This window comes from Osmia bicornis, chromosome 12, assembly GCF_907164935.1.
Source record: "Osmia bicornis bicornis chromosome 12, iOsmBic2.1, whole genome shotgun sequence".
In the NCBI taxonomy this organism is placed as follows: domain Eukaryota; kingdom Metazoa; phylum Arthropoda; class Insecta; order Hymenoptera; family Megachilidae; genus Osmia; species Osmia bicornis.
Genome location: NC_060227.1, coordinates 8,563,266 through 8,583,212, shown reverse-complemented (window position 1 = coordinate 8,583,212; position 19,947 = coordinate 8,563,266). Strand labels below are relative to the sequence as shown.

Below are 19,947 nucleotides of genomic sequence, written 5' to 3'. Positions count from 1 at the left end.
GTTCGAGCAATCCCTGCGATCGAAGTTTATTTTCGAAACCTTTTAACGTCTCTCGACGAGTAAATCGTGGATCTTAGAAATTTAATATCTTAGATATCGTTGGTATTGCAAATTAGATACGCTTGAAGAATAATTATACCAATGATACATGGTTGCAATTCTTTTTTTCTCGTCTTACCCTTTTCGAAAACAAAGGGTTGATAGTGGTATACCGAAGCTAATGCCAGATCGATGAAGCAGAAATACACTTAAATAAGCTTGCTCCGGTTTCAACTCACCCTTGTACGATCCTTTTCACCCCTTCTGTTTACTGTCAGCGAACGATGCCTCTGCGAACGGTGCACTCAATCTCGCTCTCGTCTCTTCTACCGACTATCCCGCGTAAACGTATTTCAAGCTTACGATTAAATATTCTCTCCTCTCTAACGCGGGAAATCAGCTTATCGCGTAAAAGCGTAAACAAAGTTTGCGCTGGAGAACAAGGATTGAGTGACTTGGAGTAAGCAGCTGCGTGGAACGTATTAGCTTGTGTAATTAATGAAAGTTGAAATTAATGCGTCAAGAAAATTGCAAAAAAGAGCGATTAATGAAGGAAGCTGCTCCAACGTGAAACGTTAAATTAATGTATTTCGGAATTAACCAAGTATCGTTAGCTAACGAAGAAAAATATCGTTCGCTTTCTAATTATATTACTCATCTTCTTAAATATTTTCTACAGAATAATACATTCTGTTATAAAATAGTAAATATTCAAATGACCCGTTTATGGAATGTACGAAGACTTTCATAAGCGACCGCACGTTTTAAAGTTTCATTCGAGTGGAAGTTAAACAACGTTTTGAAAGAGCAGATCTCTAAGTTCGTCGGTAAATGATCATTTTATGCGACGGTCCGTGCATAAACGGATAATATTCTTTTCTGTTTCGCCGTCACGCATCGGTACGCGATTTTTATTCATCGATTCGAAAAGCCCTCACTGTTTTTGAGCGACGCTGTGAAATCCTATCGAGCCTCGACGGAAAATGGAAAACGGATGCCGTTTTCTCGTGGTCGAATGCGCGGTGAAAAAAAGAAAAAAAAAATGTTCATCGTGCACTGATGGTTCCTCGCGAGTGCCGGAACTAGAGTGATCGATTTAGAAAATACTTTTTCAAGATATACTTGATAACCATACGAATTGCTGTTCCTATCGAATCGTAGTAAAGAGAACTATTATATTAAAACTTTGATTCATTGCTTTTACTATTCGTTTCGAATATATTTCACGTTTTGTCTAGCGTCTTCTAACCGCGAAATTTATTCGTGCACTTAAATTAATTTAGATTACCGCTATTTTATAATTGAATTACCTTCCTTTTTAATTAATATATCTTTAATTAAAATGCAATTGCTACTTCTATGGTGCAGTAACAAGAGAAAACATCATATTTTATTAATGTAATTAACTTAACAAGCCGGAGATACTGTTCAGGCGGTACATTTATGCTTTTCAGTTTAAATCTATGCGCACTTTTTAAACCGCGTTTTTCGTGCCATCTAGCGCGGACTATTCGAAACGGCGGAACTTAGAATTGCCTTTTTCTGCTAAATAAGCAGCTTTTAGACTCTACAAACATATTTAACGCATTCTGTGATGACAATATTAGTTAATAAATGGCGTTATAATTATTTTCAAGCGCTAATATCGAAAATTGAAAAAATTACCGCTCGCGGAGCACAAAACGCTATTGCCATCTAGCGGAAGCCGCCAGGAACTAATGGTACGAAATCGAATTTCGATTTTCTTAATTTTTTAAAGCTTCAAGACATTTTGTAGCGATGATATATTTCAGATAAGGTCATTGAACAATATTTAATGCATCGAAAGTGATAAAAATGAAATAAAGCACTCTGAAATGATTATTTTATCGATTACAGTTAACCAGTTCACCATTAGATGATGATGTGTTGGTTTCCTGCTTTGTGGATTCTAGTTCTTTTCAATATTTTCGATATTAAGGCTTCAAGGGAAATGTAATGGTATTATTTATATTGTATTGGAGAAAATCTGTTAATTAATTAAAAAATTAATTACAGTACTGTTACTTTCCACCACTAGATGGCACTAGTAATATTGTTGCTAAATTGCGCGCTTATCTAAAATTAAAAATTACTTTTTTTCTCATTTTTAATCGTTACATTTTATAAAACATAGTATAAATATCGATAAAAATTCTCCCGAATAGAAGGCACTGTTCAAATTTAAAAAATAACGTAAACGTATTGCTGATCATCAATTATTGCACTTTACAATTAAAAATACCATGATAGATTTCAAATTTCATTTGTTAAAATATCTCAACGATCCCTCGTCGAATATTCATGGACCTGCAACCGGGCAAATCAAATCTCTCGAATTTACTAGCATGAATATTTAATGAACAAACAATAACCAGCCACGCAATCAAACGGAGCGCAATATTTTCGTTTCCTTTGTAAAATTTTCGAATTCCTTCCATCGAAGTTGCAAGGAAAGCTCGGAGAGTAAGAAACGGAAAGCTTTGAAGCATTATCGACCCTGTCTCGCGAGCAGAAGCGACAACGCGAGTCGCTCAGCCGCTTTCCACGGGATTGAGGGGATGAAAAAGTTGGTCCAGGATGCATTTTCTCTATCTTAAACGATTCCGGGCTAAAGGCCCGCGGCCCTTTCGAACTTCTTACGCCGACGTCGCACCCACGGCATTCAATAATTTCTTTCCTCCCTCGGCTGGCAAAGAGAACAGAGGAGAATAAAAACGATAGGGTGGCTCGCAGACGGTGGAAAGTTCCGAGAAAGATGCGAGCCAGTGGAAGAGTTCGCGAAAAGGGGAAGAAAATTCTCAATTGCTATCCTCGCATCGACTTCCGTTGCCCACTCGTCTTCAAATTACCATAATTTCACTTTTTACAACGCGTTTGAGGCTTCCGATTTTTCCACGATACTTTCGATCACCTGTCCGCGAAAGCTTTCGAAATTCTTCGTTGCGCGGTGATAAAATTCCACCGTCTGTTTGCTGAAAGGTGCCTGCGCCTCGCCGCGAAATTGCAACAGGGGCATCGATAAAAATCGAAAAACTTTGAACGGCGAGAGGAGCAAGCAGAGCGAGAAACATTGGCGCACCATATGCGCGGCGCCGGGCATAAACCCACTGACTCCGCGGCATGCTCTTCTTTTTATTTCCCTCGTCGAGTAACGGGTGACGGGAATAATAACGGCATACAGAGGTTTTCGAGGCCGACTGGACTAGAGTCGTCCCGTCCTTGTCCCCCGTTATACCAGCGAGTACACGTCGCGATCATTACCAATGATCCACGTTGCTTTTCCTTCGACGAACGGGCCTTGCAAGATTATTGCGCATTACGCTGGTAATCACCCACATGGGCCAATTAGAAGGACACGGGGAAAGTTTACGAGCGGTCGTATCCGCGAGAAGCATATTATTATAGTTGATTTAATTCACTCGGATACACGTGGATCTTAAAAGCGACAGGTTTATTTCATCCTCTGTGTTTACAACTGATGGTGATTAAAATCAACGAAGAATTTCTTTGCATGTCCTTTTACTGTTGCGCGTGGGTGGTGCTGAAGGTTTTCAGAATAGTTGATGAAATAGCGTCTTGAAGTTGATTAAAGAGAAATAGTGGATTGTTCTTGATTGGAAATTGTAGTCTTACTTGGCAGTGATGTTGCACTTTCTATGTTTCTAAATTGCCTACTTTATAATTTATTTGTTTTCGTAAAGCATCGGGTTCGATAGTTCAATTAAAGATGAAATACGTTCTCCAAAGAAACGATGCCACTTTAATACTGCTAGAAACGTTGGAATCTTCAGCATCGACTGCAGTTTGACATACAAAACGAGAGTTAGCCTCGATTGCGTACGACTATATCCGTTTCCGTAATAACAGATGAGAGGAGATGTGAAACGTACCAGCGCGGCGCATTCGTCTTTGATACAAATAGGTCAACCCTTCGCTTAAGCATTCTCGAAATTCTTCTATGAATGAAATAAATACGTAACGCAGCGAAACGAAGATGCAAGAGCAATAGCGCAGTCGTTTATTCGCTTCGTAGGCTGTGTAAACAGGGTTAACGATTGAATCGTAACGCGCCGTCAGTTGCATCCGCAATTAATGCACTCTCGTTTGGCATTACGAGAGCACGTACGTAGAAATTTTTTATCCTTTCTTTCTTCGGAAGGTCGTCTATTTATTGAATTTTCTCGGATCGCTTTGTTTTGTCTAGAGAAGTTATATCGAAAGTAAGCATACGCATTCTTTCTTCCGTGTCACTGAGACTTTTCCTTCTTATAACATTTCTCGATTTGTTATATAATTTAATTTCTTGACAAATCTGAGATACTTTAGCCACTAAAGGATAAATTTGAGTGTGGGTGATTTCTTTTTCAAAAAAATTGAATGCTTGCCGATCAAAGTATTTTAGTACAGTGGTATCTCGGTATACGACCTTAATCCGTTCCTGATGTTTGGACTTATACCGACTAGGATGTATATCAAACCAACCTTTCCCATAAGAAGTAATGTAAAAATGATTACATTCGTTCTTATGTAAAAAGAAACTCCTATTGATATTATACCTACATTAATGGGGTTGTGAAATAATTTAAACACTGTTTATATCAAGAACAACACTTAAACGATTTCCTAGAAATTTAAAAAAAATATTCACTAGTTTATTTTATATAATTAATTTGTAAAATATAAATATAACCTAATGATACATTCTAAATTAACAAACCAAATTGAATAAATTTTATTGCCTCCTGTTTTGCGGTTATAGTTTGTTATACGATATCCTTACTTGTATGGTCAGTCAGTTAATAGTACATCAACTCCGAATATAATTGATTATTAATTTAATTTTTCCTCTGAGATAATTATTTAAAAATGACGCAAAATTCACAGAAAAAATTGATGTCGTATACCGAGCAAAATTTGTCAGACGTATACCGAGGTACCACTGTAGTTTGGCTTATAATCGACTCATTCTACCATTTGAGGGTTGAAAACCGCGTTACGAATCCACCTGCCTACGAACCACCAAGAGAAAGTTGGAATCTCCTTTCGTGATTCGATAGGTATCGTTATGGGGATCGTGTTCTTTCACCGGTAGCCGTTCGCAACCGGTGCTCCTTTCTCCATACATCAGTCGAGCAACACGTTTAGGCGTCCTTAAGAGCCGTTTTACAGGCCGCGTCTTGGCTCGTAAATTAATCGTGGCTCCGTACGAGCGTAAAATCGGTCGAACGGTTCCTCGATTCGAGACGTGGAACCGCGAGCAAGGCCGCGATAAATTCGCTCTTTCTCCGTTCACGAGGAACCACCAACAGATTCCCGCGTTCCTCTTCGATCCTCTTTCTCAAGTACGGATGTTCACCGTTAGATTTATTCAAACTCGCGAATCCGCCGAGTGATTTGAAATGCCGACCAGCACTCTCTATTTTCCTCTTGGTCGCCTCGTTCTCCGCTCCACTCCTTCTTCCTGCTTCATCTTCCCGACTCGACCGTTCCTTGTCAACGGATCTCCTTCGAGCTTGCATAGAATGATACACGAATGCTTTCATACACGTAAACTGGTTACAGTTATGCTTTCCTCGTGTCTGTTAAATTGCAAGCGAGTTTTCATTTTACGTAGTGGCATCGTTTCTTCATCTTTTTACGGAACTACCCTCTAAGTACTTACGCGTTCGAATAGAAAATTAATAATGAGGTACAATGCATCGAGTGAAGCCGGTTGCAGGAATGAAAGGATGAATTGTGAGTTCTTGAGGAAACTCACCAAGAGCATTGTCCTTATTCCGTGAATTGTACTCTCCGTTCTTCGTCTCGGCGAGTTCTCGATGTAGTCAACCTGTCGAAGTTTCAGCATTGTTCTGTCAGCCATCGATATTTTTCGCCCTGTTCGGGCCATGCTACCGTGGATAGCTCGATATCGCGTGCTGGACATCCGGTAAAACTTCGTGCCAGACGCGTGCACGGAATAATATAGGTCATTCGATTCGTTCGTTGAATCCTGATCTTTTTTCTTTTCTGTTACGGTGTGCCGTCCGTTCAGACGACTCCAGGGTAGATTGGATAGTAAAGCACCTGGTGTCTGAATTGTATAAGAGAAAACTCTCAGGGAGGATTCTTTGTCGAATGAAAAAATTTACATCGAAAAATTTCAACAATTTATAATTCTGCTACATTTCTGCTAGAAAAATTGCGAGGTTCGTTGTGGATAATGATAATGATTGACGTGAAATTTGTTATAGTTTCATTGTTTCCATAAAGCAATCGTGGAGTTCCTAGGCGGTTATTCTGCCTTTTAATTTCGGATAACGAGGCAACTTTTATAAATTCTATTAGTATCCAAGCTGATCGGTAGTTCAGGGGAAGAGGAATGCGTCGCGATTGGCGAAATTTATGGTCGTCTGCCGTGATCCAGGATAATTCCGAACGAATTTGTACCCTGATGATACCCGTCGAGAAACATATTGTCGTAATAAGACACTTCTGCGAGTAATATATCCGACGTTTATAAGGTATTCGCGTTAAATAAATGGTAAGTACGGATTACGGGAAGTAATCATGTGTCGTTCAGGACGATCGACTACGTGATATCTAGTAGTTCCAGACTTCCGTTCTGCTATCCTGTATCATACTTTGGATTTCATAAAATTCTTTTCTCAATCATTAGCATCCTTTCGTGTTTCATTTTCCACAAGTTTTTCCTCTTTTCTTATCGTATTTTCAGTCTTGCTTTCCTGCATAGATCAGCGACGGAAAGAAGAGATATTTCTCAGAAATAGTTTAAAATTGAACAAATGGAATGGGGAAAGGGTGTAATAAATTTCTCTATTTTACACGAGTACGATCTAAATTTCACTGAGATGCTGTCCTACCTTTAAAGCAGTGGGTCAGTTGCCGTGTGCGAACGGGAACACGTACGGCAAGTAACGCGCGTGATCGTTTTACCATCGGCATCCTCCGTTCACTAACGAACTGGCAAGAAAATCAGCAGAAAACCCGGTATAAACAACTTTCTGCCAAGAGGATGGCTTCGAACAGTGTCAACGATAAGTGTGCCTTCTGCTCGCTCTCTACATTGATATTCAACCTGATTCTACTTACCGATACTACTTACACCCGGACCTAGATACTTACTTTCCTCTAAGTTTATTCCATCTTACCACTCTCTTACATTCGATTTGGAAAAATTCGAATAGGTAAACCATTCAAAACTTACAATCATACAATATGGGTTTATCCAATGAGCAAAATTGAAAATTCCAAATTACATACCCGATTTTCGGGGAAATTTGCAAAATTGCAGCCATGTAAACCAATTACAATCATACAATATACGTTTACTCAATGAGCAAAATTGAAAATTCCAAATTACATATCCAATTTTCGGGGAAATTTGCAAAATTGCAGCTATGTAAACCAATTACAATCATACAATATACGTTTACTCAATGAGCAAAATTGAAAATTCCAAATTACATGCCCAATTTTCGGGGAAATTTGCAAAATTGCAGCTATGTAAACCAATTACAATCATACAATATACGTTTACTCAATGAGCAAAATTAAAAATTTCAAATGACAAACCGAATTTTCGGGGAAATTTGGAAAATTGTAGTTATGTAAATTTAAAAGTATGCAGTTTATGGGCCTCATTCTTGGCATCTAACTAATTGTAAGCCCGCCATGTAGCGGTGTTCAGTGTCAAAGCGTTTCAGAGTTTTCTTCAACATATCATTCGCTACCATTCCTCCAATCGAACATTCCATTCCGTTTCCTCAATCGAGTATAATAGTGTCTGGTAGCGTGTGCCGGATAGAGACGTCTACGTCTATCGACCACTCCTAACTTATATACAGTTAGCAGCGAACGCTGGTAAACCGGTCGTGAAAATAAAGCATTTGAAATTAGCCAGACGAGCGTGTTCTTCTTCCCGCGTACGAAAACAGACGATGAAGAAGAGAGAGAATCCCGGTGGGGACTTTGATGTCGAAAATAGCCAAAAATCCACGACTCCGGGCGCGACTGTGCGTTCTTCTTCCCTTGCTCGTAGCCGCGGCTAGAAAACTAACGGTGCTCGATCGTTGAACTTGCTACGATGCGACGCGACGGTCGGGGGCCATTAACAGATCCAAACGGAGTATGGGATTCATTGTCAGTTGGAGAACGATCATTCCGCTCCGCTAAAGGAACGCGACTAGTTGTTCTTCAGTCTCACAGACGGGAAACGTAACGATGCGATAAGATACGCGAATTTATCGAACCGCGAGTACTCTGAATTATCAACCACTATCCCCGATGACTTCCAGTTTTCTAGCTTTATAATGATCCTGAAAGAAAATAAGGAAAATAAGCGGAGACTAGGCGAATTACATAATTTGCAAGCACCGGAAAGTTGATCGCAGATGGATCTGACGGTAATTTGCATACTAGAACTAACTGGGTGGTATGGATTTCTTTCGAAAAAGGGATGCTAGAAAATGGGCAATTTTGGAGCCGAAAGAAAAAGCAACATTCCTTCACGGTGTTAATGTAACCCTTTGCCAGCGTGTGGAAAGTCGGACTCGATGTTGTATTTCATTCCCGTGGCTCGACGATGACGTTTTACGACCGTTTAGAAATACGTTAAATAATTTCAAAGAATATTCTCTTGTAACAGGTAATCGTGTGAATTTCATTCCTTTGGAGAAGGATCGATTACGCGATGCCTTGTATATTTTATTTAGTTTCGTTTCAAGCGTGTTGATACTCTATCGTGCTTATTTCGAGTGAGTTGCTTCGGAGCAAACAAAGTTCACTATTCTTCATCTCTCGCTTCCACTCGATACGGCGAGGAAAGTTTGTCATTAACCTCGAGCGTACCTCGCGCCATTTGTCACAGTGACATGTACTACAGCAGAGGAAAAGAGCAGCCGACGAGGAGATAGCACCGACTGTTTAATGATGAATAAAGTACATACCGAGTCCGTGTACTGAAAATTCGAGCATGCCAATTGTCGAGTTGCGACTTCTAAACGGGACGCGAAATCCTCGCAAATTATGATATTAAAATATCTTTTCATTTTGCGAAAATCTTCGACTATTAACAATTCAAGTAGAATTTTCACTTTTAAAATATACAATATCGGACGTTTAAAATATACAATTCACCTTTCAAATGAACTAAAAGTATCATCTATCATGTAATACGAAATTAAAACAGAATTTATGATGTTTAAAATTATAATATTTAATAAAAAGTGATTTTCGACAGAAGAGATGCTTTGGAGCATAGAATCCAGTCTCGCAACGTTAAAAAGAAAATACACGTTCTTAATATCGGAAAAAAGACCGTTTATCGGTAATTTTTATTTCTAAAAAAATGAAAGAATTTAATTTACATCAATTTGACCAGCAAGAGAAAAGATTAGCAAAGGCATGGAAATATCAATAGCCCTGCGGCCGTCAATCGGTCGACGCACGTACTCCGGACCGGCTCGGTAGTTTTCGGCCGCGCTCGGTCGGATTCGACCGGCCATGCATTGCCCGCGTCCTTAGTTTGCGGCAAGCCATCACCGGGAGTGTATCGGTTTTCCGACGCGCTACGATCAGCGGGAAAATGTGACGATTTAAATAGATTCACTTATTGCTATCTTAAAAATCTAAATACATATTCAAGATGGTTAATGAAAATTAACAAAATCGAACGCGAATTGTGGTGTATCGCTCATAATCGTGTCGTGTTCAGTGTCGTCGTGTGCGGTGTAGTGTAGAGTGCTTCGGGTGACGAACAGAATTAAAATTAAGAAACTTTTTAAACAATTTTTTAAACCGACGGACTCGTCGGGTTATGGCTCGGTGTACGTTGACCGTTGATGAAGAGTCCTCGGGTCGAATGTTTTTTGGGCGTTTATCTTGATCCTGCGACAGCGGAGGTGTAAAAAAAAAAAAAAGCGCAAGAATTTCTAGCCGGGGGTATCGGAGGCGTCGTTCGCGGCTCCGTAACGCTTCGTTAAAGGTAACTGTCAACCGATGAATTTCCTATCACGTGATCTTCCGAGGCATATCGAAACGATCGGATACCAGTTATTGTTTAAATCATTGTGACGTTTATTACTATAATGATAACCGATACAATATTCTGAATAGGGAATCGATGATAGAGTATCATAGAAGAGATTTGAACGATAAGTAGCGTTGCGTGTACAGCTTAGGTGATTAGCCGGTAAACCGTATTATTACGGTCCGAACTGTAATTAGCGTGCGTATTTGCAATTCGATGAATCGAAGTTCGTGTCTCTCTCGAACGATCGATCGTGACGGTCATTTTAATAGATTTCAAAGTTGCGCTGAAAAAGGAGCGATTTAAAACGCTCGACGAATTTCAATCGGACAGAAGTAAGAGAGCATCTGAATTTTGTCAAATTTTCAACTTTCAAGTTCCAAGTACAGATAACCCTTGCATATTAATGATTTTCATGTAACGATTATTAACCCTTGGATGGCGGACCATGGAGAGAACTCCATTTTTCATTTAATTCTTCTGTATTTCATATTAGTTTCATTTTTTTTATTTTACACTGTTCAAGGCTTAATTGCAATTTCTGTCGGAGCTTTTTAAAATCGAATTTTTGCAGGAATTGTAATTTTGCAAAAATACAATTGACACCACTCTGGCGTCAACAGTCGTATGTAGCGTTAATGGAAACCATCGGGTACAGTTTAATTAATAGACTCTGCTTAGATACGAAAAGTCAGCCAACATTGCAAATGATAATAAAAGTCTCACTCTGTTACATAACTTGTCGCGAAGAAATATCATGCGACGAAAATTTGCATATTATCAAACGAAAGGTAATTAGGACACATTTGCTCGGAAACAGAAACGACGACTGCTGCGTTTTACTTTGAAATTGCTCGTCGTTTTAATAACTTTGAATATAAAATTACAGGAGTCAATGGTCTTACAAAGTATGCAAAAAATATAAATTATGGGTGAAAATAACGCTGCATCCGTTCGTCGTATCAATCGCATAGCATTCGTTTTTTGAGGGTTAATAATTAATTAGTAAATCATTAATGAATTTCGAGCGTCAACGTTTTATTTTTGGGAATGGAATTTTAAATCTCGTATTTATTACTATTTGATATGGCATAAATGCTCACATTTGTTTCGTATTTTCGCAATTGAAAGTCGAATCACGAATTAATTTATCGATTCAACTTTGTTAACGAGCTACCATATGTATTTTATGGCTTTTTACACATACGATTTTCGTTCAACGCGCGTCAACGTGTTATGAGCATCTCGTCTTTGCTAATGAACGTTTCAACGACCTAGAAGTAGGAAGTCCGCACACGTTTGTAAACAGAATAACTATCCCAGACATGCTGTTTACATTCATGGCATAGCTGGCTGGCCGGTACGATCAAGTTTTCATCGTAAGATCTGCATGTAAATAACGTTGTCGTTTACTTAAAGAAGATTAATACAAGCATGATAGAGTGGATAGGAAGCGTGGAATGAAATCGACGTGCCGCTATCTGCCGATTAAACGGATCTCACGAGATTCTGCATAATTAAATGAAACTAGCCGTGCTCGAGTGACTACACACGTGGATCTTTAGACGTATGTTTCGTTTCATTTCCATACTTGCAGACTCTTTTTATCAAATTTATTAAACGTATCGATTAATCCGATGCTCTTTAACATCGCGTCTTTCACGTTAATATTTCAACCCTTAAATATTTAATTCGCAATGTTTTTGAGGTAAACGAGGAATAAATTGATTCGAGATAATTGCAATTCGAAACGATGAAGGTTTCTCGTTATTTTTTCATTTTAAATATCGCCGAGAGGCGGGCGTTTGAAACGATTTATTTAAATATATTAAATGCTCTTCATTTCAGCGAGAAATTGAGATTGAAATTATTTCAATAACGAATTAAAGGTACATAGAAAATTTGGAAATTTTGTGGTACACTTCGAAGCTCTAATTATTTCGGATAATAACCGACGCGGTTCATAGCGTTAATAATGAAATCGAAGAGTTAACAAAATTTCGAAGTGAAAGGATCGCGTTCGTTAAGCGTATTACAAGTTAGTGAAAAATACTTTGGCTGGTGATTACAAGCGATGGTAGTAAGGATGGTCGGCACGGATCGTCGCTGCTAGGAAACGAAAGTTTACGACCGTGAAAAAAAGTTTGGTTGCTAGTAATGGGTTTTCAAGGTAAGACAGATCGTAATAAGCTCCCTCGAAGCTCCGGGCGCTGGTCGTGGCTGTGTAAGATCGATGTTGCAAGAAACCCACGAGGTCTCTTCGTGTTATGATTGTTAAGGTTTTATTCAGCCGTTATTGCATCGGTCGTTAGCGACTCCTCTATTTCATTCCTGGCCTCGTAGTTACGATTTCGAATTCTTGTTTTCCACCGTTGGCCCGAGCTGCCAGCTCGTGAACGATACTCTTTTCCCTTCTTCGAAGGGGAAGAAAATTGACGAAATGGAGAGGAAAGTTGGCGAAGAACCGTTTACTCTTCGCTCTGGAAAACCTTTGGGAGGTATCAATAATTTATAAGGCTGGCCTCTTGGAACGCGTATCTGCTCGGGGAAATTCACGAAAGCTTCGAGTTCCTGTTACTAGCAACAAGCAAAAGGACACCTTTGCTACTTCTCGACCTTGCATTCGTTCGAGGATAATTTTACATTCGTTTTGCACCCTCGTGCCATCAAATATCCCATTCAAACAACCAAAGATCCTATCGAAAATTTAAAAGGATCATTCGAATCGTATTTGTACTCGAGTAATATTTATCTTTTATTTAAGGAAGAATTTATTTCCAAAATTATAAACCACTTCCTTAATGATCGCATTAATCAGTACCCAAAATTTACTAATAAGTCCTTTGACCCCTGCTCCCATTCCTGAATACCTTTCAGCAGGTACGAACCGTTTCGAGAGGAAACCACGAGGTCTGCTGGTGAAATTCGCTCGGAGAGATAAGTCTAGGTGTTTTAGAACATCCGAGGACAGATTACACGGTTGCTAGGCAGCTTGCGGTGTTCATCCTGACGAACCTCTGGCCCCCCTGTGTTTCTGTTTAGTTTCGATTCTGTAACACGGTAAAGCGTTATTAGGACGGCAATGGCCTAACTGTTCGGCCGGAGATATCGTTTGGAAAGGCCTCGTATAAATCGGGAAAGGATTTGCCATAGCGGCAGTCGGTTGTTTGGTAATTGTGCTGTTCTACTTCAAAGAGTTAACCCGCGTCGAGTTAGTTAAGATATCGCTGGTTTATGGTTACTATACGTATGCAACTTTCTACCTGTTGGAGTAAAACGTACTCGCATTGCGTAACCAATCGGTCGGGGTTAATTTGATCGAAGAAATTGATCGAACAAACAGTACATTTGAATAGTCGTGTTGCTTTGTACATTGTGCTTTGATGTTAGATTATATTGTCACGTTGTATTACGAAATCAAACGTGAAATTGAATTCATATCGAATGTTTGTTTGGCGATGCAAATGGTTTCTTTTTCGAATTTTCTTACCGAAGATACCAAAGGTTTAGAATGGCACATTTCTTTTTTGAAGAACAGTATTGATTTTGTGCGTTTCGAAAGTCTGATTCCAATCGTCACTCGGCTGAGAAAAGTGGGCTTTTTCAACCTCTTAAGTGGAAATAACGGGACGTAAATGTAGTAGGCTTTTCTACTGTCAAACATTAGACAAATATTGTTCCGGAGATCTTTTCAGTGAGGACCGTTATAGTATTATCACGTATCATACCGTGAGAACGGTGAATGTTAACCCTTTGAGAAGAGAAGACAGGTGGCTCAGGGTAATTATGGGTTAATATCTGAAATTTTAAAAGGAACGTATTTCCCAGTGAATTATGGCGAAAGTGTTTTAATTCGTGGGTAAAGGATGAGAATTTTGGCACGAACGAAGGGACAGGGAGGATACATACGTTAGCCGTCTTTGGCAAACAAATTGCTCGATTTTGTCCAACTTCCCTTTTGACAAATCTGCCTTGTATCGTTGATTTAAGGAAGCATTTTCTGTCGAGCTCGCCAAAAGGCGGCTTCCCTCTCAGCTGATTCGATCTTCTTTCTGGTTTCTACTTTACTTCTCGTTCGTCGTTTTTTCATCCTCCTCTCTGCTTCTTCTCGCTCGCGTAGCGCCGCATAAAATCGCCGCTGTTACTCGCGCCTTCTCTCCTCGGGCCATAGTTCGCATAACCGACTTACACAGCCAACAAACGCGCTGGTGAACGTTTCTGGCGAATTTAAATTAGCATTAATTGCCATCGTCCAGAAGCAATTAGGTAACCCGAGTCAGATTTGCTTCCGTGTTTCTTTTGCCCCTCCGTCAAGTGTCACTCCTTTTTGCGTTTCAAAGCACAGAACAGATTGAATAGTAAGATTTTTATTTGATTTCGAAAACATTAATTGATACACGACAAGCTCGATTTTCCGACACCTTTATGTCGTCAAATCATACAAGACTTTCTACGTTTTGAAATCCCCCCCACCACGCAACAATCTAATATTTCATTTCTGCTTAATCGGTGAAAAAATATTGCTAACCAGCTGAATTCAGTGCATTCATCGAAACATTCGATTTCCATTTCCTGATCCAAACCCTTCACCCATAAAATTAAGCGAAAGATATGGTCGATCGATAAGGAGTTAAGTAGTCGGCGCAGTGTAATCGTAATTACCTGTGATATGGATCTGAACGTTATCGAAAGCAGCGTACGATCAACACGATCGATTCTGTTAACCATATGGAAAGTACAAGGAGTCGAGGAAAATAACATTCTCCTACGTACGTTTTCCTTTGCCGCGTATTTCTTATCTGGCCGGTGGGGTAACGTGGGTAAGGATATCCCAGGGCGCGTAATAGTGAATTTGAATGGTGGTTAGCGACCGCCGCCGCTCGTAAATCTGCCATCGGGGCAAAAAATCGCGGGAATGTGATGTTCCGCGGGTCGAGCACTTGCAGGCTCGTTATCAGGACGAGTGCACCTGGTATCCTTGTTTCTACCGCGGATTCCCAGGAGGCCTTCATCCGATGTTTACGAGGGATCGCGGTTGTCGTAAGTAGGCACTTGGGCCTCCCTCTTCGGCTCCGTCTGGCTCTCGCCATAAGTAGGCAGTAGGTAAGGTTCTCATGGTAGCCGGAACAGATCCTCTCGAGATCCTTTACCGCAGGCTTAAGGTCGGCCACGTACACGCTTCCGTTTCGTCTGCCCTCTCCGACAAATGTCAAAGTTCATTCATGAAGGCTTGCCTCTCCTCTCCTCTCTGTACGTACAGATTTCTTTCTTACCGGACCCCGATTTTACCGAAGGATTTTCTACCCGTCGTACCGTTCGCCGTGGCAGCTCGCGGTAGGTGGTCTATTACACCTTGCGTAGCACCTGCTGCGCGATCCGTCGATCGCGATCATCGTAGAGATTCGAGCGGAAAGCATAGCCGGGTATCTAGATCTTCCGAAGATACGCGAACTTTCGCGTAATAAGTGATTTATGGATATTATCGTCGCGTCGGCTGGTTCGATCTTTTCTTTTTTTTCCAACTACATTTCGAAGGGAGTGAATTTAGCAAGAATATTTCAGGTTTATAAGTGTATTAAAATTGTAAGTGCACCGAGAAAATTGATAATCAAATGGTTCGTTTAATACTCTCCTGCGATGTGTACCTTCTTGCTTACCCAGGCATTGAAATCGCTATTAACTCCAAACGATCTCTTCGTTCTAATTCGCATTAGGAGATGTTCGCGTTAGTTCTTTTGTAATGCATGCCTGTAAAACACGAGAAGATAATTGATTAGAAGAATTTATTTAATTGAAACAGCAGGAAATATATCTATAGCAAATAACGTATTAAGTAGGTAAAATAACTAGTCTTATAAAACCGATAGACATCAATTTTTATGCATTTTTAATCAACAAATGATAAAGAAATATTTTATCGATCGCTGCTTTCTGAAATATTTCAAACAACCCTCCAAGTTGGGGTTGCGTTCTAATAAATCATTCGAATTTATCCAACGATTTTCCTCGCGCGATTCCGCGATTCAATGATAAATTATCTCAGCATGAGAATAAATTTCCGGGCGTGACAATTGGCGTTGAATAAAATTAGGGTAAACGCGATGTTGCCGCGTTAAATAGCAAATTACTCGGCCGTTCTTCTTGGAGGATCGTTCGAAATTTCAGCGTGAAACAGCCGTGCGTGTTGGCGGACAATCTTTTTTCCCATAGGATCGTTGATCGTTCTTTTTTGATGGTGGTCGTCGGCTGGAAAAGGCGAGGAAAGAGGTGGGGAACGGAAAGAGGGCAACGAATTCTACTCCGTAGTCACGAAACGATTACAGGTTCGCTCGCCAACATCGAACTTCGATGCGAACGACCTCCGGCAAACCGTGCTTTTCCTTTTCCTCTGACTTTTTTCTTTTCCTTTTTTTTTTCTCTGTCGACCACGCACACGTTCCTTCGACATTCGTGAAACCAGTTCACGTGTCGTGATCTCTCCGCCGATCTCCGGGAAGCGCGATCTCGATCTCTGCACGCGTTCCCACACGAGTCTAATTGTTTTCCTTGATCGATTCGTTAATGATCATCAGAGGTGATCGAATCTCATCTGAATTCGTCAGATTAATTCAGTTTAATCACCTATATTCTTGATAGTCGAGTTACAATCATTCTCAACACTTTTCAATTTCATGTTATTCTTATTTATAAAAATGAATCATTTAGAAATCTTAAGAACAATCATCAAGTCTTTATGCAGTTATTTTCTTCAAAATTGTAGCCTTTAAATTGATGTATCATAAGTGTTATTTTATGATACTTTTATGTCATGAAATTGTATCGGAATTTCTATGTTTGAAAATCAGTCATTTAATGGCCGCTAAATTAACAATCTTCATTTATTGCAGTTAAATTTAGGCAATTTCAATAAAATTGAAGTATTTCTAGGAGAGCGTCGCTTAAATTTTCTATGTTTCGATGACACAATGTCGATCCCAGGCAAATATATGATAATAGATTTTCATGGCGCGAAGTTTGTTCGGTATGCGGTGTTCCTCGTTCGCCGTTATCCTTTTTCAATAAAACTGGTTTTTTTCGCGTTTGCATCCGCAACAGCAGGCCCGGGTGGTACAGGAAGCGGTACCTGTAAATACGTGTAAATAATTTATCGACATAAGAGCACACCGCTCCGCGATATATCTCGTTCACTGGCACCGCGTAATTAATGTCTTCTTGCAAGTTCACGTTGCGTTAACTTACCAGAGGAGAGTGAATCTTTGTATTAAGACAGTTAATGCACGACCACATGTAGTTTGTTTTAAAGGACTTTGACGTTTCAGAGTTATGCGTGTTTTAACCCTTTACCCATCCTATCTCTAGTTGAAACTCTATTTCGTTCCGTTCGTTGGACTCGTATCGTGTGAAGATTAATCTGCTAAACAAATTACTTCATTAGACTGGAATTGAAAATGATTAAAAATGGGTTCGATCCTGATACGAGATATAATTTCAAATTTTTATTTAATTTCTAGACAATGCAATCGCGGATCTTTAATCTAACATACAATTTAGAACTTGTATTTAAATTTTTTATTATTTTCCAAGTATTAGAAAATAAGTGCTCGAGTTAATTAAATTGCTATCTCTAAAAATTATACATAACACATCAAAGAAATGGAAAGCGTTCATTTTGACCTGAACTAAAATCCTCAACGGTGTCCCGCGAGGCGTTTTAATAATTACTGCAATTACTCGTTAGAGCAGATCGCAAATTAAGATATGAAAGTTGTTTGGATTAGAAAATCGTTGTGTCGTTGGAAGAATTTTCGTAACGTATCCGGTGAAAGACATTATGCAGACTACACTTTCATTCGAAGGTGTTTTGTGTTGCAAACGTTTTCTAATACCCTCTCTCTTAATTTCTTTGTACGTTTAATCGAACGTTTTGTTCTGCTCAGCTTGTTCGTTTAATAATCTTTCACGCGCGCAAACTTTCGAATGAACTTTTCTTGTATGAAAAATACCGAGTTTCGAAAATCTCTCGTCTTACTTCTAACCACGAGTTCTTATTTCACCAGTTTCTACATTTATATTCACTTTGATCGATCGCGTTTTCGAATAGAAAGAGCTTTGATTCCTGTCGACGAGGGTTCTCAGTCGGTGTTGGATAGGTCATAACTCTCGTTGACGTGTCGCGCGAGGGATGGACAGGGAACAAGCAATTAATTACAAGCTCGCTTAATTAAAGAGGGTCTTCGCGTTTCAGACACGAGACAGATCCACTTTCATAGGGCTTGTGCCATCGCGAGTACGTTTCCTTTCTTGCGTATCCTCAACTTGAACGATCTTTCCCATAATTTTCTGAAAAGCAACTTGTTTCTCGCGAAATTGATCGACGATTTATCGATATAATAGATGCACGGTCACAGGCTGCTGCGTTATTAGGCCGGTAATTATCCCGGCTCGCAGACGATTCACGAAAGTAATTAAAGCTTTTTCAGTGCCGTTAACTATGCCATGAAAATAACAGGGAGTCTCGATATGCCTCGGTTCACTTTCGACGCGGTCGAACCGCGTGTCTCACGAGACCGTGTGTCCAATGTGTTTTCAGTGTCCGCATCGAAAGCAGCTCGAAAACGACGCTTCACGATGAAACGAAGAAATCAGTGAAGTTTCAGTGCGAGTCTTCTTCATTTTTTTTTTTTTAATTCGTTTTTGCGACCAGTATCGAGGGAAAACGATCCTTCGAAAATGGCATTGACACCGTCGCGATGCCGCGGTGGCGGCGGTGAAAATCTGTCGGAAGATATCACGAACGAGGACGAGGTGGCAAACGTTGGTAATTTCGAGCCTTTGAGCGACTCCTGCGGCGAGAGCGACATGGAGGGACTCGATCTCTCTCTGTTCGAGCCCCAGGTTGACACCGCTTCCTGGTGCGACTCCCGGATTCACGCCGGCACTCTTCATATCCTGGTCCATTACTGCGGTAAGCTCTGATATTTTTCACGCGAGACTTGTTTCTCTGAAACCTTTCCTTCGCGGATTAACAGTCACCGCGATTCTGATTCTTTGGTTGCTTTTCTTTTGCATTTATTAATTTTCTTCTTTTTTTTTGAAAAATATTTTGCAAGGGTCATCGATGGCCCACGGTGCTAAGGCATACCTTTAGCGAATTGTAAGCGAAAAAGTAGTATTTCATTTAAGTTGAATAATTTTTATTTTCGAAAGAAATTTATAGCAGAATATTGTTTTTTATGTTTCACGAAGAATTGATTTTCTCACGTTAGGTGCATCCGACGCGATGGAATTCTTCGAGGGAAAATTGATTTTCCCGCGTCAAAAGCATTTGATATGCAGATGAGACCGGGGAAAGAATTTTCTTTTAGGAGGAAATTGATTTTAGCGTGTTGAGAGCATTTGATAAGTAGAATTTTTCAAGGGAATATTGATTTTCCCTGTCAAAGAAACTTGATCGTTGCGTGCTACTTGCTCTCCTTTTTCTCTATTGAAAAATTTCATTTTAGCATTCCCATAAGTAGATTACTTTTTAGGAGAAAATTTACATTTGAATATCAAACGTATAAACACGAATACCAAAACTATCATTCTTCCATTCTTTTGTGAAATTTCTTTTAGAATTTTCTGTAGATTACTTTTTAGTAGAAAAGCTTTATTTGAATACCGAAATGATGGTAATTTTTGCTAACCCATCTCTCCGTCTTATTAACATCGACGCGAGACTACCGTGACGTTTTTCACGTAAATAGAAGAGCAGGGTGCGATATCTTGGCGCCAGGGGCGCAGAATTTCGCCGTCTTTCGGGCTCACCTGTGAAGTTCACCTCGTCATCTGCATTTGCAGCATTATTCTTGAACCCC

General features: G+C 39.8%; 1 protein-coding gene across 4 annotated transcripts in view; it reads left to right on the top strand.

The window, feature by feature from the left end:
• Window positions 1–19,947, top strand: part of LOC114878208 (disabled homolog 2-interacting protein) — a 214,863-nt gene that overhangs the window by 52,079 nt on the left and 142,837 nt on the right. For 3 of the 4 annotated variants that reach the window (XM_046288140.1, XM_029191754.2, XM_046288139.1), the window contains exons 1-2: window positions 9,605–10,045; window positions 18,681–19,055. The exons of the other annotated variant lie outside the window; for it this stretch is intronic. In XM_046288140.1, the coding sequence (XP_046144096.1) occupies window positions 18,821–19,055 (235 nt within the window). In that variant the 5' untranslated portion in view covers window positions 9,605–10,045; window positions 18,681–18,820. Of the gene's footprint in view, window positions 1–9,604; window positions 10,046–18,680; window positions 19,056–19,947 lie in introns of those variants that run through there. 4 annotated transcript variants of the gene reach the window in all.